Genomic DNA, 24,234 nt, shown 5'->3' on the forward strand with positions numbered 1-24,234 from the left:
GTGCATTTGGGCTCGTTTTCCCGTTTCTGAACGGGGGGGGTGCGAAGCCCAGCTGAGCACGCGTTACGGGACTCAGCCTCCCGCACGGTCACCACACGGCAGCCAGCACGTGCCAGCGTCACGCCGAGGAGACCCAGGCTGCCGCTCCTCGCTCGGGGCCGGCAGCGACGGGGTGGCCAGCGCTACGACGTGCCCTGGTTAACTCCTGGGCGTACCACGGCTGCCAAAGCCCCGAGACACGATGCCCACCTGAACACGACAGCAAAGCACGCCCGGGGGGCTGCTGCAGCTTCTCTTCGGGGAGATCAGAAGTGCCCGCCCGGGCTGAGCTGGTCTGGGCAGCTGCTCCTGCCCACCAGTAGCTTCTCGGCCTGCGAGCCACGTCTGCTGAGCTCCCACGAGAGGGTTTGCCTCCTAAAACCTCCTAAACCTCTTAAAGATGGAGTCGATGTGGGGCTGGCTTGTGTCTGCCTGGACAATGGCTCCGGGAGATGGGGACGGCCCCGCGCACCGCGGGCTGCGGCGATCGTGCCAAAGCCCGATTGTGTCAAATTAAAAATAATACCAAGGACTTTTTCCACCGCAGATCACTTCGCAGCAAAAGGCGGCGTTTCTGCACGTGGTGACAAACCAGCACACGCACCCCGGCCTCTGTTTCGGGGCGTCACAAACCTCGCCGGCTCTGACCCTCCGGACTCAGCCTTTCTAGGAGAGCGGAGGAGAAGCGGGAGCCGCTCCGCTCCGGCCGATGGCGAGAGGAGGGAAACCATCGCTGCCAGCAAGGGCTGATCTCCCGCTCGCCCTCAGCCCGTGACAGCGCAGCAGGGAGCCGAATGGAGGCAGAGACGAGCCGTGCAGGGAAGAGCAGAGCTGCTGGGAGCCTGACTCTGGGGGAGGGAGAAGAAAAATTTGCTGCTGCCTCCTCTACCGAGTCCAGGGACGGACAAGGCTGGGCTGCTGGGGATCCTCGGAGGAAGCCGCACTGGCACGGGGAAGCAGGGGATGTGGGTCAGGGCGGGGAGTTCATCGCGCCAATAACTCAGGCTGGAATTTTTAAGGCTGCCTTGGGAACGTGAGCGCTCGACTCCTTCATTTCTATTGGGCGTCCCAAATCCTCCAGGCTGCTTTGAAAATCCCAGCCTAACAAGGCGAGTTACAGGGAGGTCACAGCCTCCCCTCCATCTCTGTCACGCCGACAAGCCCACCGCGTCCGCTGCGGCCCCAACGCAGGGACCCTCGTTAAAGCCGCAGCCCGACCTCTCCGCAGAGCAGCTCGCACGCCCTACGAGGGACCTACCCCTGTGGGCTGCAAAGGGCGCATAAAATCATATTAAAGTCTAGCTCGCTCCAGTTCTCATTTTTTTTTGGTGCCCTCCAAGCGCGAGGGGACCCGGTTCCAAACAGCCCCACGAGTCTCTGCCTGCGCTGGGTCACAGAAGGAATACAACTGCCCTTGCAGAACCCCAGGACAACCACTTAACCCCTTAATACCTCAAGACAGGATTTAAAACTTTCCGTCAGGAAGCCTGGATTGATGGTGCCAGAGGGTCAAAGCAAAAACACACACAAAAATATGAACTGACAGTCGAAAAAAATGGCCTGGTTAATGCAAGGAGCCAGCCTCGAACAGGGGGAATTAGCAAGAGGCCAGGACCACTGCGACAAAGACGCATCCTGACACCAGAGAACCGACGTGGGGCTGCACACCCGTCTCCTGCGGGCTCGCCGTGATGTGCTTCCTGCACCCTTCAGGCTCCTGCCTCTGCTGTGAGGGCCGGAGCTCCCGAGCGCTGCGGCAGGCTCGCAACCGCAGCGAGTGCTCCGGAGCCCCCGCTCCAGATTGTTAAAGGGGCAGAAAGGAGCAGGTCATTAGATCTGCCGAAACTAACAGCTCCCGAGGCAGAAGCTGACCATGAAGGAGGCCAGCAGGTTGCAGAAGAGGTTACACTTCAGAGGCAACAGCTGTCTGAGAAAATCCCAGAGCCATTAAAGAGCCAGACAATTTCCTACGGCCGCTGTAGCTGAGCTCCCTCCACCGCACCAGGCTGCAAAAGCGACGTGGAAGTCCCCCGTCAGGCCACGCTCCCGATGCAGACAGCCAGTGTCATGCCAACGTGTTTGGGGATTGGCTTTAATTTCTCCCCGTGGTGAGTTTTGCCTCGTTTCGTTACACTACGACAATTAGTTCCTGCTTTCTGCACTTACACCCCATTCGGCTTTCGTTGACAGCGCTGCAACGAGGCCCTTATGCCCAAGCAGCCGCAGCAGGAATCGCGGCACCTCAGTTGTTCTGACAATCAAGGAACTTATTTAGGTACCTAATTACTGCCCAGGAAGCCTGACGGTACGGGAGAAAAGCCTCAGCACACGCATCCCTCTTCCACACTTACCCAAGCTGCCTGTTGGAAGGGGGAGCCTGGGTAATGACCGAGGTCGGGGAAGGCAGCGTAGGGTGGAGCGGGTCGTAACCCAAGTGCAGCGGCAGCGAGCCGGGACGCACGATGGTTGGAGTCGGCGTAGAAATGATGACAGGCTTGGGGGTGATCTCCTGAAGAGGACCAACAGACACAAGGAGACACGCTCTTACTTATTGGCTTCATAATCACCTGGCTGGCTGCTCCTTCTGAGGGCTTAAAAGCGATTTAGTGAAAATTCAGGCGCCTCTGCCGCAGACACTGAGGCACAGAGGGGAGCAACTCACCCAAAGCCACACGGATTTTATGTCAGTGCGGGGAGCGGGGCAGGGAAACGCCAGGCTCCCACTGCCTGCAGCGGCCTCTGGGAAATAACCCCCTCTCCGAATGCCCGCTCCAGCCCCAGCAAGCGACTGCAGAGCGGGAAGTTGTTCAGACGGAGACCGCGTCACCCGGACCGCCGGGCTCCGAAGCCCCAGCCAGCCCCCCAGCACACAGGGAGCCGGCCTCGGAGCACACGCGCTACTTCTTTGGCACTTTCGCCCCGCCAGAAGAGCATTCCCAGGGTGAACAGCGAGGTTTTTTCGTTAGCCAAGTCCACGGGGAGACTTCAGGGCAGCAAACGTGCATTTTGGCGAACAAACTTTCCTCTTTCTTTCTAAAACGAGGGGAAGCTCGCAAGCCCGAATCGGGCCTTGGCACCCAAGTGGAAAAAAAGCTTGTCCTCATGGGAGAGACGAGACAGGCCGTGGTCAGGGGGACCTACCTTCTCCTTGGTGGGTGGTGACTGCGGGTTAGACACAGGGCTGTCCGGCGGGGAAGAGTCCACCTCCACCGGCTCTTCCTCCTTTATCTTGACGTCCAGGGCGGAGGGGAGAGACATGTCCAGGGCTCCGGCACTCTACAGGAAAACCAGCCACGGATTGAGAGGACAATTAGCTCATATTGTTTGTGAAACATTCGGCTGCTCCCAGAGGAAGAGCTACAGCTCTGAGCTCTTGCCAAATTATTATTATTTATTTGTACTGAAGTAGCATCTGGGAGCCCGAGGCGGAGAGCGGTGCCGCGCCGGCCGCGTCCAAGCAGAGACGGAGGGCTAGGGAAGACGGTCTCTGCCCCAGATGGCACCATTTTGTGGTTTCTCAGTAACACACACCCCAACAATTCTTTCCACGGGTTAGTCGGGGTTTTTTTTCACATAAACGGGCTCTGCTAAGGAGAACAGGTAACAAAGCCAAATGCCTGCGAGTTACAGAAGGCACTTTCATTCACAGAAGAGCTGTAAAGCATTGTATAAATCAGCCTGAATTATTTTATTACCCGATTATCAAAAGCAAACAAAGAGCCATGCAAGTTATTAAATATCTATGAGCGCCCCATTAAAATAAAACCCAACCATATGCCTGAACCTGGCAACTTGCCACCACCCTGGGTTCCAGCAGTGCCACGTGCCCCATTTTAACCAGTTAATGACTTGCTGGGGATGGGAAAAGGGCAGGGTGACAACAAGGTGGGGGGATGACTAAACCAAGCAGCCACCTCTCCCATCCCCAGGTCCTGGAGGAGGAGAAGACCTCGGAGAAGATGGCGTACGCAGCGGAGGAGCGCACATCGGAGCGAGACTCCGACCGCGGGATGCCGCATTCACCGGGCTCCAACCCACCTCGCAAATCACCCGGTCCCTCCCTCCGTCCGGGGCCAGGAGAAACTCTCCCTAAATCAGTCGTGACGGCTGTTTGTCCAGCCTGCTCCCCCTCCCTCCACAATCAATCCCAGCGCTTTCCTTCACTCGCCCGACCGCTGACAGTTTGTCCCAGCGCCTAACCTAAGCCTCCTCCTTTGCTGCATTTTAAGTGCTCTCAAGGGAGGGAAAATTGCAGCAAGGGGGTAAATCCGGGCGCCTGCAGATGCTCTGGGCTGGGGTGCGGCTCCAGCGCCTCTGCACTGATTTACGCAGGGGCTTTGCTCGCAGTCCGCGCAGCAACCGTTTACCTGCCCTCTTCGGCAGGGATGTTGCACTGGGAATCACAAAGGAGAAGGGATTAACACGCAGGAAAGTTTCAAACCACTTAAAATGCCTCCAGGGAAGCTTCTGCTGCGCCTATGTTTTTAATTAACACGCTGGTGTCGAGACCACCCTCGGAACTGGAGGACAAAAACACAACCGGGCTGGACGCGGCCAAATGTGGAAAGCATCTCGGCAATGCGGCAGGCGGCTGCGGCCAGGTTCGGCGCGCGACAAGGCGTCTGGGGCCGGGGCCCTCGCCTCTGCGGAGATTTTCTAGGGGGGATACGGCTTTCCTTAACGCCTGAAACCACCCCAAGCTTCACGCCGCCCCGTTCGCCCGCCCGCCGGCAGGAATATTTAGACTGCAGTCATCCGAAAGCGGAAAAAAAGAAAACACCGTGCAGCCGCGGCACCTTAGGTAGCACGGCGCAGGAGATGGGTGGTCTCACACATAAAACGACTGGCTAGACTGCGGGCTGCTCCACCATTTAGACGTGAAACCGCAAACGAGAAGCCACCTTCTCCCAGCGCTCGGGGCTCTGGGCTGCAGAGAACAAAAGGCAGGGAATTCAGAGCATAAAACGCCCCGCAGCCCCGCCAAGGCCCTGCAGCATACCAATGAGAGAGATCAATTTATGCTTTAAAGAGCCCTGTTATTAGGAGAGCGGGTGAAAGACAGTTTTCAGTTTTAATTCTGAATTCCTCCGTTCCCCATCTCGGGGAAGATTTACGCGGCTGTGCTCCCGCAGTTTATTTCCGAGCAGCGCCGCTGACTGTGAGCGTATGTACGTACATACATCAATTTAGTAAATGTATGTGCCAGTCTAAGAGCCCAATACGCATCTGCTGCTCCTCAGATTCTAGCAAGGAGGGGGGAAACGTCCTTAATTAGCTGCTATCTGATGAGATCCCGTTGTCCTTCAGACCCCTGCGCTCCCCAGGTTGGCAGGGCAGCCGGAATCGATACCGCCTGCGTACGAGGGAGCTCTTTGTTAGAAAAAGCCTCACTCCTCCATGGAGCCCCTCTCTGTCTTTGCACGTACCGTGACATCGCTCCAACGCGAAGGGCGCAGGGCTGAGCTCGGTCCCTTCCCTCCTGGCTGCACCTTAAAGGCATCATCGTTAAGGATCCCGATCCCCAGGGAAGGTCTGAGGGAGCTTTTGCTCACATCCTGAGCGCTTAACAGAGTCCTGCCCTGTTCCTGCATCTCCCTCCCACGGTGCGAGGCATTTCGGGCACTGCCTTTTTTTCTTTTTTTGGAGTGAAAAGCCAAAGGAATAATAAACCATCAAAACCCGCTCTCACCAGGCCTCCTCTTGCAGGACAGCCAGCCAAAGTCACCCGAGTTTAAAAAAATCAAGTCCCATGTCAGCCAGCGGATTAAATCGCGGGCCACACTTTGTCGCCCTGCCAGGTAACGCCTTCCCCCAGCGCAGCCCCGTCCCCCCGCCAGCCCCCGCAACAGGCACCCCCGGCTCGGTTTTACGGCGACGCTGGCCTTTGCCTCTTGCCTTTTTCTCGTCATCCTCCGCTGCTTTCTTGAACTCATGCTCAAAGGAGCTGGCCAGTTCATTGAAGAGTCCCACTTCTTCGCAGTTCTTCAAGAACCTAGTTGGGGTCGGAGTCTGATCTGTTTGGGTTGTAACACCAAGCATCGGTCAAAGAGAACTCATTTTAACCACCTTAGTCCTCTCCGGGGACCCTCAGCAAGCGTGGCCTCTCTTGTGGGAACCCTGGGTGCGTTTCTGCTAAGGTGTGTGTCACGTTCACAAAGCAAGTGACAGTTCTGAAAGGGGAAAATGATTCCTCGCCGTTTTTCTTTCTCTGGTAAACGCCGTTTGAAAAAATAACCATTGTGGTGAGAGGCGTGCAGTGATTTCTGAGAAATACCTGCCTGCGGGTCGTGTCCCGTCCCTCCCACCCCGGGATTTCGCTTGTCCTCGTCTGAGCTGCTGCTGCAAGGAAGGGAAATAGCGGGGTCTGATCTCCCTGAAACAGCAGATCTTAAAAATACGGAGTGATGAGAGGGGAACCGGCTGATGGGAGCAGCTCCACCGCTGACGTGGAGCAGAGCCGGGCAGAGCCACTTCCCTCCCTGTGCCGGCTCCGTACATGAACGCGCATCCTAGGACAGACGCCTACGTGGGAGTGCTAATAATTACCACCACTGTCCAAAGCAATCCCTCCGGGGCTCGTTTTCCACCATATTAACACGTTGAGTCATGATCTCTCTGGCCATCACCCAGGCTATAAAGCAGCAAGAAATCTCCCCGCTCCCAGGGAGCCTCGTTTTTCTGCGTGACGTTAGGTCAGGAGTCCAGGTACTAGCGGGAGCCCGGCACGAGCACGTTACACCGAGAGAATCCATCTGGCAGAAAACTACATAGATTTTTAAGCACAAAGGGGATCCCTGGGATAGTTCAGCCTGACCTCCTGCATAAAACATCGGCTGTTTGGCACGGAGGCTCCCCGCTCGAGTGCAGTAGCTGTGCTCCAGCTCAAGCGTCTACGGAAAACATCCCGTTTGCTTTCGAGCTGGCCAGCGGTGGGGAGTCTCCCGCAGCCCTCGGGAAGCGACTCCGGCGATTGCTTCGCCTTGCTGTGGCAGAGCCACGCTTTGTTTCCAGCCTGACTCCAAACCCTGCCCTCTCGGTGTTGTTCACATAGCAAAGGCCTCCTCCGAGCACACTTCGCTTCCCCCCATATCTCTCTTCATTAAACCAAGGAACTTTGTCAGCTACAGATCTCAGCAGGAGGCTGTTTTTCCAGCGCTTTAACGGCTCTCGGGGCTCTTTTCGGACCATTCCCCATTTAGCAATGTCCTTCCGAGCCGCGCACGCCGGCCCGGGGCCCGCATCTCCGGCAGACGTTTGCAGAATGCCGCGAAGCAAAGCCGCGTCACCTCTCTCGTCCTCCCCTTCCCCAGTTTGTACCTCCAGGAACTGCAGCAGCTCTTCCGCCCACAGCATCACCCCAGAAGTGAGCGTTCTCATTTAAATGAGTCTCTCTGCTGCCAGCCATCACCGGCAGAAAGAGAACAATTCTTTACGGTTCTCTTTAGCTGAACCGCAGAGTTACGGCAAGAGACGCACGCTGAATCCTCCTGCTCATTAACACACGGGCTGCTGCCCCGGACTCAGCACAAAGCAAGAGGCAGGGAGAGAACGAGCAAAACCCAGAGACAAAATGGTGGCTTAAAAAAAAAAAAAAAAAGAGGGGACATTAGGAATGTAGGGCAATAACGCCCTGGGTCTCACTGCTCAGAGCCAGCACGCTTTACAGCCCTCGCAAACCCCCCCGCGGCTCGACCTGCCGTCCGGATCTCAGCCGGGGAAGCCTGCGTGAAACGGGCTGGTCTCGCGCCGACCACAGCTGAACAAGTTCAGGGGGGGGGGGGGTTTCGCTTTGCGGGTTACCCCGGAGCAAAGCCACCGAGCATCAGCCCGGAGGAGCTGGGAGAGGGGGTCGGACCCGCTCTCACTGCTGTTCCTTGTGCTAAAACCGAAGCGTTTCACCCCACCCGCAGCTCTGCCCGTGAGCACCCGCGCGCAGGAGCGACGCAGAGCTCCGGGAGCCGCAGAGACCAGGGCTGTCAGTGCCGCAGCCCTGCTCGAGCAGGCGGGACCTCGGCTGGAGATGGGACCGTGCCCCACGTCTGCTCCCCCATCCCCTACCTGGGGTTTATCAGGCAAAAGCTAACTCTCCCCCCGCGCACCCTGATTAGAAAGGGGGGGGATGACTGGGGGGAACTGGAGGAACAAGGACCTTTAGGAACCTGAGGTTTCTTTCAGCCCCTGCCCCAAATTCTTCGCCATCAACTCCCATTAGCCTGATCCCACCTGAAGTTCATTCTCCCTCTGGGAGCCCGTTTCGTCTCCGAGCCCTCCCCGGGGGAGGCTTTCTGCCCCTCCAGCACAGGCTGCGGGAGCTCTCTTCCGACCCTACCCACGCCCGCAATTAACTTGCAGGCTTCAAGAAACCGCCTGAATTGCTCTTTCCTACTCCGACAGCAAATCCGGGCTGGAGATGAAGCAGGGAAAAGGCTGCCAGGCTCCCGCAGCAGACCCTTCCTTTCCCCTTCCGAACTCTCGAGGCTTCAGAAAGCATCTCCTCCTCTCTTCTTGTTCTCAGCCTTTTCCGGCAGCGGTAACGCAAACCTCACGCCCTTTTAAGCTGCCTGAAGCAAAGGGGACTGACAATGCAGGAGAGTATCCGTAACCGGCAGCGATCTGCTGCCAGACAACAATTTGGGGTTTTTTTCCCCCCCCCCAGTCTTATAAAGGGTGCATTGACCGTGCTCTGCCGGGGTGCCTCACTGGGGCTCCGCAAACGCGCTCTCGGCAGTAGCCAGTGCACTCGATGGCATTTTAATTTATTAACTGCTAGCCTAAAAGCTCAAGAAAATTGACACCTGGGCTGAGGAGAGGAAGCTGGGTTTGTCAGGTTTTGTTCATCGTCCTCAAAGCACACGCAGAAACGCGAAAGACCTTTTGTCCATAAATCTTCCAGTCTTAATAAAAAGGGCGAGAGCTAAAAAAAAAAAAAAAAGAAAAAAAAAGCCAAAAAAAAAAAAAAAAGCCCCACAAAACCTGATACTACCATAAAAAAAAAGAAAAAAAAAATAGAAACTTGGAAGCCTCTGGCTTTCCTTTCCTCCTGATTAAATGCAGATCACAAGAGCTTTTTATGGGAGGTAGAGACGTTTCTCAGTGCATCTGGTCCCCGGTATTAATCTTGCAGTCATGCTATATTAATGTGCACCATTTTCAGCGCTGGCCTGGCTTGCACGCCGCATACCTGCTATGATGACTGAGTCGGTTCGAGCGGGGCCGAATTTCAATGTCATCTCATGCTTGTGTTTATGAACCGCCAGGTGGTCCTCGTTTGTAAACCTCTGAAATGAAACAATTTAGAAAATCGTGAATAAATGCATTTTGCGTTTTACGGGGAGGTCCTGCAGCGGGGTGGGGGAGCGAGCCGCCCGGAAAGCCGCCGTAACGCAATCGCCGCCGAGCGTTAAGCAAAACCAGAGCGGGACAGATTGTGTGAGAAGCCGCCTGCGAACGCATTGCTCCAAATGAAAAAGCTGCCGCGCGGGGCTTCGGGGGAACGGAGGACAAATCTTTTTAATAATCCGGTTTTCGAGGCGGCGGGGCCACGCGGCGGCCGCGGCCGATCTAGGAAATGCAAATCCGCCCGCTCGGCGAGACGCGCCGCTTTATTGCTGGCTAACGGGGGGGATGAATTAGGTGCTGTTAGGGGGGGGGTCAGGCAACTTTTTTTGGCCAACGTGCAGCGGAGCTGGCACTCGCCCGGCAATTCAGGCCGTGGCTTTATGGAGCAGGACGGAGGCGGCTGCCCGCGGCGGCACGGAGCAGCCCCAAGCGTGGCCGCCGTCGAGCTGGGCGTGGGATGCATTTCGTGCGCCGTAAAGACGCACGAAAATCCCACCTGCGGGAGAAGACCCCGCCGGCGACGGCTTTCGGGATGCGCTGGGTCGGGGGGCTCGCGTCCACAGGGGCAGGGCTGGGTGCCGAAACCCAGACAAAAAGGCAGCGTCGCCTGCAGCGGGGCCGCTGCGAACGGCCGCGCCGGCCCCAAGCATCGAGGCTGAGAGGCAGGGACGGGGTTAAAGCAAATAATCGTAAAGAGCCGAGGATGGATTGCGCCTCTCCTAATAGACTGCGACAAAGCGGGCGGCTGAGGGCACGGCACCCGGCCGCGCCGCAGGGTTTTTACGCGCCCCGGAGCTGCGCAGCACCGCGCTGCTTGGTTCTAGAAAGAGCTGCCGCTGCAGCAAAGGCTTTCTGCCCTTTTCCCCTTCCTTTTTTCTCCCTCTTTAACCCGACCAACAAACAAAACCAACCCAACGCCACCCGTTTCGGTGAACTGGCTCCAGCGTGACGCCTCGGCTCCGCTGCTCTCCCCGACGCTTATTTACGACTCCATTTTTTTTTTTTCAGTCGAGCAAAGCTGCGTTTTCCAGGCTGGAAGCGGCGGGGATGTCGAGGGACAGCGCTGCCCAGACAGCGGGCGCAGCCCCGCGGCCCGTCGGCCGGCCCCTTCGGTGCGGTAACGCGCGTCGCGCGCAAAGCACCCTCCGAGCAGGCTGTCGTGGAAGGCGCTTCCGAGGGCGACTCGTAACCGGGGCTCAAATTAAAAGTAATTAGAGCTGGCGGGTCTTAACACACTCGCGGGGAGAAAACCAAAGAGGTTTTTGCTGGTGTAAACCCAGGCGCACGCACACACCCCCCGGCGCTCCCAGCCACCGCGCCCCGATCCGCTCCGTAACGAAACCTTAAATAACGTTTCTTGAGGGTTTTGCTAACGACACGCGTGCGGCCGGCTCCCTCCCTCCCCGCAGCTCCCGAAACCCCGCTCCAGCCCGAACGCGGCGCGTTCCCGCACAGCGTTACAAATCTCGGCGAGGCCAAAACGCCACCGAACAAAGGCGAAGCCAGCGACCCGCGGCCGCTTGCCGAGGGAGACGGAATCCGCAGCATCGTGCCGCAACGCACTGGTGGAAGGGGGGGGACTGGGGAGAAAGGGTGGGCACTGGCACTTTGTCACGTTTCTGGCCCAAAACCGCCCTGGTTTTTAACGTACTCGGCTGCCAAGCCCGCTCGCCCCTTGCGACGCGGTGACGAGCCGCTAGCGGAGGAAAATAGGTGGGTTACGGTAAGCGGAGAAAAATAAATGAGGTTTTTTTGTGAGGACAGAGGAGCAGCCGGTTCCAGATGAATATTTAGCAGGCAGGCGGCCGCTGCGTCTCGAAATAACGAACAGCCAGAGACAGGGGGAAAAAAGGAAGAAAAATCCCAATTCTCCGACTCCGTTTTGTACTGGGTAAAGAAACGGGAGATTTTTTAGGTCAATGAGGGAAGCAGCGAGAGGATGAGGTAGGGAATGGGGTCACATTTCTCTCCCGCCCCAGCCCAGCGCACGATCCAGCCCGGCCTCGGCACCACTGAATTTATTTTAATCTTTTCATTTTGCTCCATTGCAGGATTTTTTTTTTTTTTACTTTTTTTTTTTTTTTTTTTTCTGGGGCACTTTTCCTGCTTTCGGCGTGCGTTACAGCTCTATTTAACATCTTTATGTGGTCTCCCTAGCTCGGGAGCTCTCTCCTTCTCTGCACAGAAATGCTCACAGACACAATATATCTTTCTACGTGCATTTCCAAACGCCGAAACCTAGAGGCTGAGTCTGGCACTTCGGCTCTAAATCATGTCATTTTACACCGAGAAGAAAGCCGGGGGGGGGGGAGAAAGGGGGAAGAGCAGGGGGGGAAAGGAAAAAAAAAAAAAAAATTGAATGAGTTAAAGCCACAGCACCGGCTTTAATATTTAATCTCCTTCCATCAGCAGCTGACATACAGCAGCGTTATTTCAGCCCGCTATTTTGCGGGTGTCTGAATTAAAAAGGAGACGCAGAGTGTGAACTCTTTGGGGCGCGGGCCAGGCAGCGGGCGAACGCCGCCATGGCGAAGGGCTCGAACGCCGCCCGCAGCCCCCGTTTCTGCCTTCCTCTCCCCCCCCGTGACGGCCCTGCGGCCGCCTTCGGCGCAGGGGACGGAGCACACGGATGGCATTTGGGGTCTGGGTAAACGCGGGGCTGGGTTTATTTACCCCGAGGACTGCAACAGCTTTTTGGAGAAAACAGATTTGAGGCAGACTAGGGCTGGCCAGCTCGCATTCTTTACTCAACAGGCTGTGACAGCTCGATGAATAAATGTGCTCATTTAAAAATCTTTATTTAATCGGACACAATACTTCCAGCTGGACCAACGCTCCATCTCCATTAGAGCAAGAGAATAAATGCAGCAGGCTGAAGCCTGGATCTTTTGTCAGAAGGAGATTTTTCCATCGCTTTAATAAGCACAACATGAAAAATCAAGGGGTGGCTCAGGGTTTTTCCTTGCTTTTGTGAAGCCTACCGCTGCACTCGATGCAGAAGGAGGGTCAGCGAGCGCCGAAGCCGCCGCATCCAAGCCTCCGGCCGGGCAGGAGCCCAGGCGCTCGCCGGCAGCTCTGGCGCACAAGCTGCACGGCTATTTTTTAACCTTGACAGTAGTTTTCAGAGAACATAAACACCGGCTGCGCACGGAGGCAGCTGCCTGGCCAAAATTCAGTTTTACTACAGACTGGTTAGAGGCTGTCACAGCACAAACTGTTCCTTGGGCACACGCTTGGAAAAAGGGGTCTTTACCTTGCCCAAACCACGCGCCCTGGTACGGTCTCAGCAGACCCGAAAGGAGCGAGGAGCCAAACCCGTCTCACCAAGCCCATCACACGGCTGGATTAAGAAGCTGTCACAGAATCACAGAATAGTAGGGGTTGGAAGGGACCTCTGTGGGTCATCTAGTCCAACCCCCCCGCCGAAGCAGGGTCACCTACAGTAGGCTGCACAGGATCTTGTCCAGGAGCGTGGCTCCAACCCTCACACCGGCAGAGCGGCGCGTTACCTCGCCCACGGGCACCGCGGTACTGCCGTGGCACGGCTGAAACGCCTGGATACCGGGGCAAACAAAAGAAATCGGCACGTGTCTCGCAGCGGCAGTGCGGGAGGCAGACGACTGCGCTGCACGCTCCGGTGTCAATAAGCTGAGCTCAAAGTCACCAACTTCCTAAGGAGCCACAAGTTTCGCTTCCAAAGTCCGTCCGGCTGCTGCGGTGCCCTACGGCGAGCGGCTGCGGTGCGATGAGCCCGGGGCGAGGGGACGGGGGGATGCCCGGGGTCTGCCTCGCTCTCCCGGCACCACTTTAGGTGAGCGGCACCCACCTCCTTCATTTGGGGACCTCCTGGACCTCCCAGCCCACCCAGCATCCGACGCAGCACCTCCTCCCCGCGCTTCCCGGCTGCGGCAGACCCGCTGCCTACGCCCTACCCATACATCTCGCCGTGACAGGGCTCAGATGGATTTCGAGCCACGTGGCAGGCTGGATAGATACTCCCCGTTCAGCTCGGCACAGCCGCAGAGGTAACTAATGCGGGGTCACGGATGCCCCCAAGGGCTGGGTGCCCAAAGGTTAGCTGTTACGGCTGTGAGTGATGTGACCCCCCAGTTCTCGCGCAGATCTGGGCTCCATCTCACCCATTTCCCATCTGAGCAATGACAACGATAATTCCCTCCCTTGCAGAGAGGCTGTAAGGATTAATTCGCTAATGTGCATAAAGTGCCCAGATACTGGAGTGATTCATAGATTTTAAAGGCCGGGGGGACCATTACAATTATCTGCCCGGGACCACGTGAATCCCCAGCTGGGCCCATTTCCATAGGAAAGGAGGTGTCACGAGACGGCGAGGAGGTACCGCCGCAAAGACTTGTTGGTCTGAAAGAATGCAACCACAGCTGTCTTATTTTTACACTTACGAGAGACGACCCGCAAAGATTTCGGACCCGTTTTCTCCCGGAGGGTTCCCCGTACGGCAGCACGCACCGGGCCAGGTTTCAGAAGAGCTCGGGGCCCTGGTGCTCCCACGGGAAAGCTCGTGGCTACGTTTTTCCAAAGCAGCCAAGGCACTGAGTCCGTGCAGCTCGACAGTGGCCGCAGCAACGGTTACCGAGCGCTTCTGCAAAGCTGGTTTCAGCGGCAGCATCCTTCTGCCAGAGGAGGGACGAGACAGCACCTCCACCAGCCTGAACGAGGACAAACGAGAAGAAGAGTGAAGGTTTACGAGCCATCAGCTCGAGAACAAAAAAAAAAAAAACCACCAACCCACCCACCCCAGATCACGTAGTGCACGTACACCGATCCCACGAGCGCTCCGCCGTCCCCGCTCGAGCACAAAGCCTTTCGCAGGAGGGGGAGCGGCTGCTCGGTGGGCTGCGAGCGCAGCAGAGGCTTTCTCCCGAGAACGCCCCTGAGCCAAGGTCGTTTCACCCCAGCCCACGCAGGGGAGAAAAGCCGACAGAGGGGAGCGAGGGAATCCGGACCCCAGCTCGGCGTCCGCTGCAGGGCTCGGCTCTGTCGCTGCCGCGGCGGGGCCGTTTCTCGCATTGCGGCAGGGATGCTCGCCCGCAAAACGTTCGGGCATGAAGTGCCCGGTGCCCTTCCCACGTTGGAGGCGGCAGAAAAAAAAACCAAATTATTTCTGCTCTCTTGAGTCCTGTGAAAATCAGCAAGGCCACAGCCAGCTCAGTCGCTCTGGAGAGGAGTGGGCTCGGATGCATCCTGTGCGATGCCCCCCTGCAGCTTCCCCCCTCCCCAAACTGCATCGAGATTAAACCTTGAAATGTTATGCTTGGCTCAGGCAACTCCAGGGACCCATGTGGCTATGCCTTCTACTTCAAAAATCTGCTTACATCCTGCCCTGTGATTAATTCACGTTCCTTTCCCTGTTTTTTAAAAAAAAAACAAGAAAGAAGAAGAAAGGATAAGAATAACAATCAGAAAGCTCAGCCTGTTCGCAGGCGGCACCCAGCGCGGGTGCCAGGAAGCCCCGTCCAAGCAGCCAGAAAGCCCTTTAACGAGCACTTTGTTTAGGATCAACATTGTGCAAACCACAAAAATTTGCCTTTTTGTTTTTTTCCTCTTCTCGTTAGAGAGAACCACCCTCCTTCAGCTTTCGCTTTGCCGGGGGCCTGCGCGTCCCGCTCCTAGGCGGGCTCTCACAGACCGGCGCTGCACAGCAGCATCTTCTCAGTGCCACGGAATCCACCTCCACGCCAGCCTTCGCCCAGGGAGAGCAGCAGCAAGGTGAAGCTGCCAACGCCGGACACCGGCCACTTCGGTTTCCCTGAGATCAGCACCGGGGAGGTGATGGCCGAGCTCTGTTTTATAAAAGGCAGCGAGGACCAAGGCTGGAGGGAGCGGATTTTTATGGGCAGCTCGGTAATCAGCTCCTACCAAAACCCCCGGCAATTAGTGCTGAGATACCTGGGTTGCTCCACGAACTTCCCTGCAATTTAAACAAAGAGTTAAGCAGGTTCTGGAGCCCGTCCCATCCCGTTCCTCCTTGGCCAGAAGGGCAGAGCGTTTAACTCGGAGTAGGTAAATAATTTAATTTACATTTCTATAGCTTCACTCCTCCCAGAGGGCTTCTCATACACATGCCCCTCCGCAGAAATGCAGGTGTTTCAGCAGGGGGGAAGGCAGCAACCATCTGGCCCACAGCACACCGCGTAGCGCGAGGAGGGAAGCATTCGGCCAAGGACATACGGGGCAAACTCTTTAATAAACTCTCCATTCAACTTTCGCTTCTTTTTTCATTTTAATAAAGTCTCCTCGGGTAGACACAGCCCCTCCTTCACCTCCAGCGCACCTGCGTTGAGCACCAGCACGCCTGGGTGCGGACAAAACCAACGGCCAACGCTTCGGAGCGGGCAGCGGCCGGCCCGCTCGGCCAGGACGGCATTTACCCCCGTGGGATCGAGCCGGGGTCGGACAGTGGGCGCTGTACCTATCAACCCGACCCTCCGCCACCAAGGAGTTTCTCTGCGGCAACACCGAAGGACCACGAACCAACCTTCCCCCCTTTTCAAAAAGGAGCTTCTGTAGAAAAATAGCAGATGGTCGAGGTGGTTTATGAAGCACCCGGGAGGAAAGCAGCCCCTTGTTTTGCCCAAAGTACCCCCAGCCCCGCAGATGAGGAGCCCTCGGTGCCTCGTAGGCACAGCTCCTCCGGGACGGCCACTGGAATTACAGCCCAAACGTTAATTGGAATTACAGATGCAAACCTAAGCTGGGAAGACCGGGCTCCTAAATCTCCAAGGGGTCTACGCTACGTGGGCGCAGGCACGATTTCCTAAGACGCCGATAGCCGCCCCGGCTGCTGGAGGGGCACGGACACCTCGAGGGGTCTGTCTGCTCCTCCCGAGCTCTCCCATCCCGCCGGGAGCACATCTCCGCAGCCAGACGCGGGCGAGCGACGCGGGGACCTGCCCGCAGCCGCACAAAGCCCGCAGCGCTGGGCTTCGAACCTGGAAATGCAATAATTATTGACTTCCACAGGGTGGAGCATTTTTAGCCTTGTTCCGACAAAAGTGAAGGTTATTAAAATACATGTATTAATTACCGCTGCCACATAACTTAAGAGGAGAGGCACAGCGGTAATTAACGGAGGTGAGCGAGGGGGTGGAGTTGCAGAGCGTCAGCGACTCCGCAGCCTGCGCCGACGGATCCGCGCCTGCCCCACGGGAACCCCCCGATAGCTCCGGCGTGGATGTGAATCATTATTACGTCCCCGGCTCGAATCCCAGCAGCACCGCAGCTTTTCAGTGTGACCTTGGGCAAGCCATCAATTCTTTCCCTACCTACCCGAAAGAGCACATAAAAAGGGAAAAGCGCCCATACTTCACGAGGGCGTTAGGAGAGGAAGCCGACCGCGCATGCAAGTACCGGGAACCATGTGAGAAGCACTGCAGAAAAAAAAAAAAAATATGTATTAACAAAGGCAATTACAGCTGTGTTTCCCCAACCGTATTTCAAGCACGGGCGCTCGGTGATTCATTAAGAGCTCGGCATCTCCTCCCATCACAGGAGCTGGGGAACAGAGACCAGGGAAAACGGGCAGAGGCACGGCGGAGGGCAGGGAGCTCGGGCTGAGTGAAATTCCTGCCCTGCCCTACCGCAGCGAGTGGCTCAGGCCGAGCAGTCTCGGAAGCTCTGCAGCGTTGGGTGAGGAACAGGGTGAATTACGCACCCGCGCCGAGGGGTTATTCCCGGGGCCCTGCAGAAAACGAATCGTGAGCCCTAGAGCTGGTGGTAGAGAAGAAAGGGTAAAAAAGAGGGGGGGAAAAACCCCATGTATACCCCCCAAAGGCTTCCGATCGACCACAGAAACCCAATCTGGGCTCCTGCCTTCCCCTGCGAGCCTCTGCTGTTTACCAAATGAGTCACCCTTCCTGCCTTGAACGCTCGACAGCTCCTGAATGAATAATCGGGGAGCAAAGACTCTTTCTCAGCAAACAAACGGCGTCGGCAGCAAGCCCCGCACGACGCACGCACGCACGCGAGAGATAATTTATAGAGCGAAAAGAAAAGAATAACAGGAAACTCCTCTGCGTACCCCGAGAAACAAGAATGTACGTGCGAAAATAATTAAATCCGAACTGGAGTCGATTAATTTGTCTCCGGGGCTGAGGATTTGTGCTTCGGGAGGCTGCGTGGGGATCTTAAAAAGTCTCTGGACAGTGGCCAAGCCCGTCGATACCGCCCGGGCGAGGAGAGGCTTTGGCAGCAGGTGCCGGAGCACGCGCGGCACCGGGGTACGAGCCGCGCCGGCTTCCCCGCTCCCGGCCAAACCATCCATCGCTGCCGAGCGCTCGGCCTCGGTGGACACGCAGCCCTCGAGCCCGGGGTGACAGCGGGGAGCTGTGCACCCGGCAGGGATGCCGCTGTCGTAGGGAAAGGGAAACCGAGTGGTTTGAGCCAGCAGAGCCGAGCCGAAGCCAGGGCTCGGAGGCGTCCCTTGGACCCGAGCTCCCCAACGCGGCCGTGTCGGAGCAAGGGGCTGCGGTGGGGTCCTCGAGCGGCAGGACAGCGATATCCCTCCTTCTGTACTTACCCTGGGAAGAGCGCAAGGGAAAGCTGCGCTGGGAGAGCGGGACTCCGGCAGCGGACTCTGCTCCGAAGAGCCGGTCCCTCACCTCCAACCCAACCCCCCTACGGCCATTCCCAAAGCGGGTTCTCACGGGGCGAGGGAGCGGAGGTTAAATCTGGTCTCATCCGAGAGGTTTGGCAGTTGGCCTCTCGGAAGATGCCTTGCACCAGGCTAACACCACCCTCTCGGCTGCACTATTGTCTCAGGGCTACAAGAAAGCTGATCCTAAAAAAAAAAAAATCAAGTTAGCTCCAATGGAAAAAAGCGCTCATGGTGCCAGTACGCCGCGGCTCGAAAAAGCCGGCGTGACTCAGCCTTGACCTTTGAACAACACTGCAATCAGAGGGAGGATGCCAGGGCCCCCATTCAGTTTTTTCACGCACTACAAGGTCGATTTCCTTCAATTCATCGGCGATATTGGGTCCGTGCCCGCCCATTCACGGTGTGCGAGCCTCTCCTCGCAGGCTCTACTGCCTGAAAAGAGGGGTGGCTTTGTGTGGACCCCAGCTAGGACCTCACCTGGGGAAGCTCCAACAGCGACCGTCTGGAGAGGGCTTCATGTCAAATGAAGACAGAACCGAAGCGGCTTAGGAGCTCGGGTTTCTCCCCCTGTTAACATCGGCCTTCGCTAGTTAGAGGGAACGAGCTGTAAGGAAGTGCAGACCCACACCACCGGAGGTGGACTGGCCTCAAACACACTCACGCAGCCTAAAAATCGGGAGGGTAATCGCTGAGGGTGGTGGATGGGCTATCACCGGGCGGAGAGGGACAAAATACAGGAGGTAAATTGAGCTTTATGGATCCCTGGCCAGCTTGAGAAGCGACTGGGGCATTCTGGAAACGAGCCGTGGAAATACCCAGGGTCTGGCCCCCCGGTCTCTACGGGAGGTACGAGCTCTCCACAGGAGCCCAGCAGGGATGGCCTCGGCCAGCGCAAGGCGCGAAACGAGAGAGCGAGGAATCCACCAAACCCCTCGTGCCCCTTCCAGCCATTAACAGAGCTCCCAGATCCTACCCATGGGTGGGATTTCCCCCCACGACCAACCCCCTCGGTAGCTCCCTTCGTCTTCTTGCTTTCGAGGAGCCCCCGAAGCACCAGCAGCTTTCCAGCACCGACCTCCCCAATGCCACGGATGGAAGCGCACCCAGCCTTGGTGCCTCTCCACCCTCTTCCCCCGGAGATTTCACCCAACCCGCAGAGCCCTTTTATTCTTTCTCTGCCCCTGATCTGCAGACACAGACACAAAACTAAGCCCTGTATTTTATAAAGGGCTGCGACTGCCCATGATGAGTGGTCAGATGTCAGCGCACCGCGGTAATTAAGCTTTTAAAAGGAGATAGGCAGCAGCAGGGGGGAAAAAAAAAAAAAAAATCCCCGGCGTTTGACTATTTTTGCCTCTCGGAAGAGCCACCTGTTTTATCGTAACAGGTAGATTTATGGGCGTATTAACGCGGCGCTGCTGCTCCCACCCTGATGAGGTTCTCGGTGACCCTCTTCTCTCTTGAGATTTATGAGTTCGCAGAGCAGACGACTGCAGAGAGGTCTCACTCCGAGCTCTGCCCGACTCCGTCCTGCACCCGGCGGCGTGCCGGGAGATGTCCCGCAGCCAGGATCTGGATTCCTCCCCCCAAATCCTCCGCAATCATTAAGCAGCCGCGCCGTCTTTCAGAAGGTGCCCAGCTCTCCCCGGCAAGCCGGGTCAGCTTGGTGGGGAGGCAAAGCCTCCTCGCTCTCCTCACGCGCGCTCCCGAGCTCCTCGCTACGCCTGCCGTTGTGGGAGCTCACGCCGGGCAGGGCGCAGCTCTCCGCACAGCAGGATTACGCTCGAGGAGCGCGTTAGCAGGCTCCCAGCTCTCCGGCGCTTGGCTGTGCACTTACTGACCCGACCAAAACCCCGGCCAAAGCCTCTCTGCGCCTGCAGCAGACTCCCCAGCTGCAACTCGCACCAGCCCAGGGCTCTCGCTCGCTTCTAATGCCTCCTTTGCCGCTCCCGGCTAACGTTAAACCCTTCTGACATTACTTTCACAGAATCACAGAATCACAGAATAGTAGGGGTTGGCAGGGACCTCTGTGGGTCACCCAGCCCAACCCCCTGCCCAAGCAGGGTCACCCAGAGCAGGGGGCACAGCACCGCGGCCAGGCGGGGCTGGAATATCTCCAGAGAAGGAGACTCCACAGCCTCCCTGGGCAGCCTGGGCCAGGGCTCCGTCACCCTCAGAGGGAAGAAGTTCTTCCTCGGGTTCAGCTGGAGCTTCCTCTGCTCCAGTTTGTGCCCGTTGCCCCTTGTCCTGTCGCTGGGCACCACTGGGAAGAGTCTGGCCCCGTCCTCCTGACCCCCACCCTGCAGATATTTAGAGGCATTTCGAAGGTCCCCTCTCAGCCTTCTCTTCTCCAGGCTGAACAAGCCCAGCTCCCTCAGCCTCTCCTCGTAGGAGAGATGCTCCAGTCCTTAATAAAAATTAAGTGGATAAACTCTGAAGTGCAAGAAAAATCAGGCGAGATGGAGCCAAGCATAACGCAAGCAGCTTTCTCCCCGCGCTGTTTGATCTACGGCCCCCTCCCCAGCCCCGGCTGCGCTCCCGGCCTCGCGAGCAGAGCTTGCCCCCGCCGAGGTGCCAACTGGGTGATGATTCAGCGATGTAGAAATATACAGCTGAGGTCACCAAAAACGCTTTACTCGCATCCTTAGGGTCTTAACCATTTTTTCCGCCTACGTTACGGGCCGCAGATAATAAAATTTCGCATGCGGTCAAAGCAAAACGCATTTAAATTTTCTTCTAAAGCTTACAAATGCTGGAGGTTTATAGCAAACATCGCACAAACCTCTTAAAAGGGAGACAAGCTAACGCAGCAATCGCAAATTGCGTTTAATACCTCGAACGTGCGCAGCGAACACCTCCCCCAGCCGCAGCAACAAAAGCTGGGATTAATACCCCCGCGAGCAGGCGCGTCGGCGGATTTTACAAGCGCAGAAGCCAGAAGGAAGACGGCGAGCGCGCCGCGGCGCAACGGGGAGCGGGCACCCGCATCCTCAGCGCGGGAAGGAGCTGGCGGCACCGCGCGCGGGGCCGTCGCGGGCGGCCGGGGCGGCAGCGGGGAGGGCAGGAGTCTGGCGACTGGAAAAGCAGAGCAAGACACACACAGGCAAGATGACAGCAGAACGATCTGCTCCTTACTTTTAAGTCTAGCTTGGATTGCTCAAAATCCAGTCCTTTGAATATTTATTCTTATAACTGAGCTTTTTCGGAGATCGAACCGCTCGCCTCCCCCCCTGAAGCCCGCAGGCAGGGGGTTTAAGCAGATGAACACGACGGGTGATGCTCTGAATTCCTGCCCATTATTCCGGTGACCAGCAAACCCTCCCGCCTACCCCCCAGAATAAACCCCGCTTCCCTGCCTAAAAGCGGCGACTGCCACAGCTACCCGAGACCCATTTCCCATTTATAAATAACCCGAAGAAGTTAAGCAGCCAAAAATCTCTTAACTGCCCCAAAGACAGACTGATTCAACATTTTGCAAGAACTTCATTTTATGAAATGGTTTAATTTAGCAGGCTTTACTGCTGAGATTAATTTATAGCTTGTTTTGTACTGCTGCAGAACTCCCCACCCCATCCCCTACACACACACAATTCTTTATTGTCTAGATGTTTACTCTCAGGGGGAATTTTAGGACTTTAATGCCTTTATTGTTTTAATCCGGCATATAAAAAAATTATTTGAGCAAAACAGCTGGTACAAGCACTTGGGAAGTGGTGGTGCAGCTTCTCAGCTTGCATCATTAAGCAGGTGTTAACTAAACACGATGCCACGCTCCTCCCGAGATTCACCACGGCCGGAGCTTTGCAGAGGGGCAGGGACGGGACCCAGCCGACAGCTCAGCCCCTCGGGCCGCTGCTCGGACCTCTGCTCTCCTGCCAGCACACCCAGGACCTGCTTTAGCCCAAATTCCTCCCGACAGCACCAACCCAGGGCAGGGGCGAACCGTGGCAAAGAAATAAAAATCCCCACTTGCTACCTTCTGTAGACAAAGGGGGTTTCTGCTGGTTGGCCACGCGCCCTCCTCTTTGCACACAGAGAAGAAAAAGCCCAAAAGGCACTGGGTTTTTTTCCCCCCCCCCCTCTTCCCGACACGCACACACCAGTGCTTTGTGCGGCCGCGGCATCGCCAGCCCCCAGCGGCACGCAGCGTCTGCCCAGCCGTCCTTCGCAAACCTCCCGATTGCTCCCGTGCCGGAAGAGCTGCTGGAAATAAATGTCTTTATTGGGAGCTTTTACACCTCAGCCCAAGAGCCGACTCTTTAAGGAAGGTTCTCACGCAAAGCAGCAGTCACCGAGGGGGAAGAAGCGGTAGCCAAAACCCCCCTAAAGCTTAAAAAAAAAAAGCATGACTAGAAATCACTTCCACAAATAGCTCTGCTCTCACTCTCATGTCTCACATGAAATATCTCTAGAAAGGACCCGAGATATTACGACTTCAAGGTGTTTTCCCCACCCTGCTCTCCAGCAATGAGGTGCTGGGTGGGTTTTTTTTTTCCCCCTCCACCGAGTGCAGAAGGACGCGGCATCTCCCGCTCGCCCGTGCTCCGGCATCCCCGCATCCATCGCCCAACGTCAGCCGTGCCGGCCGGGCTGCCGCAGAGGGGCGGAGCGGCCTCCGCCATCCAACAATGCCCGGCTTCGGCCCGCCGAGCATCCTTGGGAGGAGGAGAGGGGAAAAAAAAAAAAAAAAAAGAGGATTTTAGCTGCCTTTCCAATTACCGAGAGCCATCTCGAGCTGCCTCCTCGCATCTGCGCAAACCGCGGGCGAGGCTTTCTGGGATTAGAGAACTGGACAGGGAAAGCTGGCTCATGAAAAAAAAAAACAACCCCGTTACTCAGATATTAAAATAAAACCAGGTCACAGGCTCGCTGGGTACCAATAACTCCACGCCAGGTCCAAGGAGCCGAAGGAAAACACGCCTCTCTCTCTCCCTGCGACCCAACGCAGCCTCTCCTCGGCGCTGCGGAAGGACATGGACGTCCCAGGCTGAGTCCCCCACACTGATTTGTCGTCTTTAAGTGACAATTTGGCTAGATTTTATGCAGAAAAAATCCTCCAAACTCGTGCACCTTTTTGAAAATTCAATATATCCATGCTGGCAGAACAAGGCCTTTGTCAGAGCTCTACGCTGCATCCACGCTTCGGGAACGAGCGCTCTGTCCACGCAGTAAACCTCAAAGCTTTCCTAATTTTCTCAGAGCTCAGTAGACAAGGAGCAACTGAAGCTTTGAGCAACAACAACGACAAAAAAGCCCACAAAAACAAACAGCCTTGTTTCCAAAAGACTGCTTTTAAAATAAGGAAATCTTTTACAGGCCAAGAAAAAAAACCCAGAGCTCAAGAGAGGGAGGAAAAACTCCACGCTGAGCGCCAGGCAGGCTTTGGCTGTACCCTCCGGTCTCTCTCGCGTTTCCCACCCAGCCCTCCGCCGCCTCCAAGCCCAGCGAGGGTTGGACTGGATGACCCACAGAGGTCCCTTCCAACCCCTACTATTCTGTGATTCTGTGATTCACGAGGGCCGGCGGCTGCCGCGCGGCGCGGACGAACGCCGGGTTCGGCTAGCACGAGGTTGGGCTCGCACGGCGCGGGCAGGTTGGCAGAATCACAGAATCACAGAATCACAGAATAGTAGGGGTTGGAAGGGACCTCTGTGGGTCATCTAGTCCAACCCTCCTGCCGAAGCAGGGTCACCTACAGCAGGCTGCACAGGATCTTGTCCAGGCGCGTCTTGAATATCTCCAGAGAAGGAGACTCCACAACCTCCCTGGGCAGCCTGGGCCAGGGCTCCGTCACCCTCAGAGGGAAGAAGTTCTTCCTCATGTTCAGACGGAACTTCCTGTGCCCCAGTTTGTGCCCGTTGCCCCTTGTCCTGTCGCTGGGCACCACTGAAAAGAGCTTGGCCCCATCCTCCTGACCCCCACCCTTCAGATATTTGTAGGCATTTATAAGGTCCCCTCGCAGCCTTCTCTTCTTCAGGCTGAACAAGCCCAGTTCCCTCAACCTCTCCTCGTAGCAGAGATGCTCCAGTCCCCTCACCATCCTCATAGCCCTCCGCTGGACTCTCTCCAGTAGCTCTTCATCTTTCTTGAACTGGGGAGCCCAGAACTGGACAGGTGGCTTTCTGCCCCTGTTGGGCTGAAGACAAGGAGCACGCTCCTCGATCGGTCTAATTTCGAGTTAATCAGAGCGCCTGGCTCGATTTACGGCTCGGGGCTAGCGGCAC

General features: G+C 56.7%; 1 protein-coding gene across 5 annotated transcripts in view; it reads right to left on the bottom strand.

The window, feature by feature from the left end:
- The window catches only part of LOC104329134 (cyclic AMP-dependent transcription factor ATF-7), a 74,596-nt gene that overhangs the window by 16,867 nt on the left and 33,495 nt on the right, over positions 1–24,234 (bottom strand). For 3 of the 5 annotated variants that reach the window (XM_075445666.1, XM_075445663.1, XM_075445664.1), the window contains exons 3-6: positions 9,221–9,317; positions 5,935–6,053; positions 3,181–3,315; positions 2,391–2,548 (exon numbers count right to left, since the gene is read on the bottom strand). In XM_075445666.1, coding sequence (XP_075301781.1) covers positions 2,391–2,548; positions 3,181–3,315; positions 5,935–6,053; positions 9,221–9,317 — 509 coding nt within the window. Of the gene's footprint in view, positions 1–2,390; positions 2,549–3,180; positions 3,316–5,465; positions 5,761–5,934; positions 6,054–9,220; positions 9,318–24,234 lie in introns of those variants that run through there. The other 2 variants (XM_075445667.1, XM_075445665.1) reach the window with 2 other exon arrangements.

This window comes from Opisthocomus hoazin, chromosome 32, assembly GCF_030867145.1.
Source record: "Opisthocomus hoazin isolate bOpiHoa1 chromosome 32, bOpiHoa1.hap1, whole genome shotgun sequence".
NCBI classification, from domain to species: Eukaryota; Metazoa; Chordata; class Aves; order Opisthocomiformes; family Opisthocomidae; genus Opisthocomus; species Opisthocomus hoazin.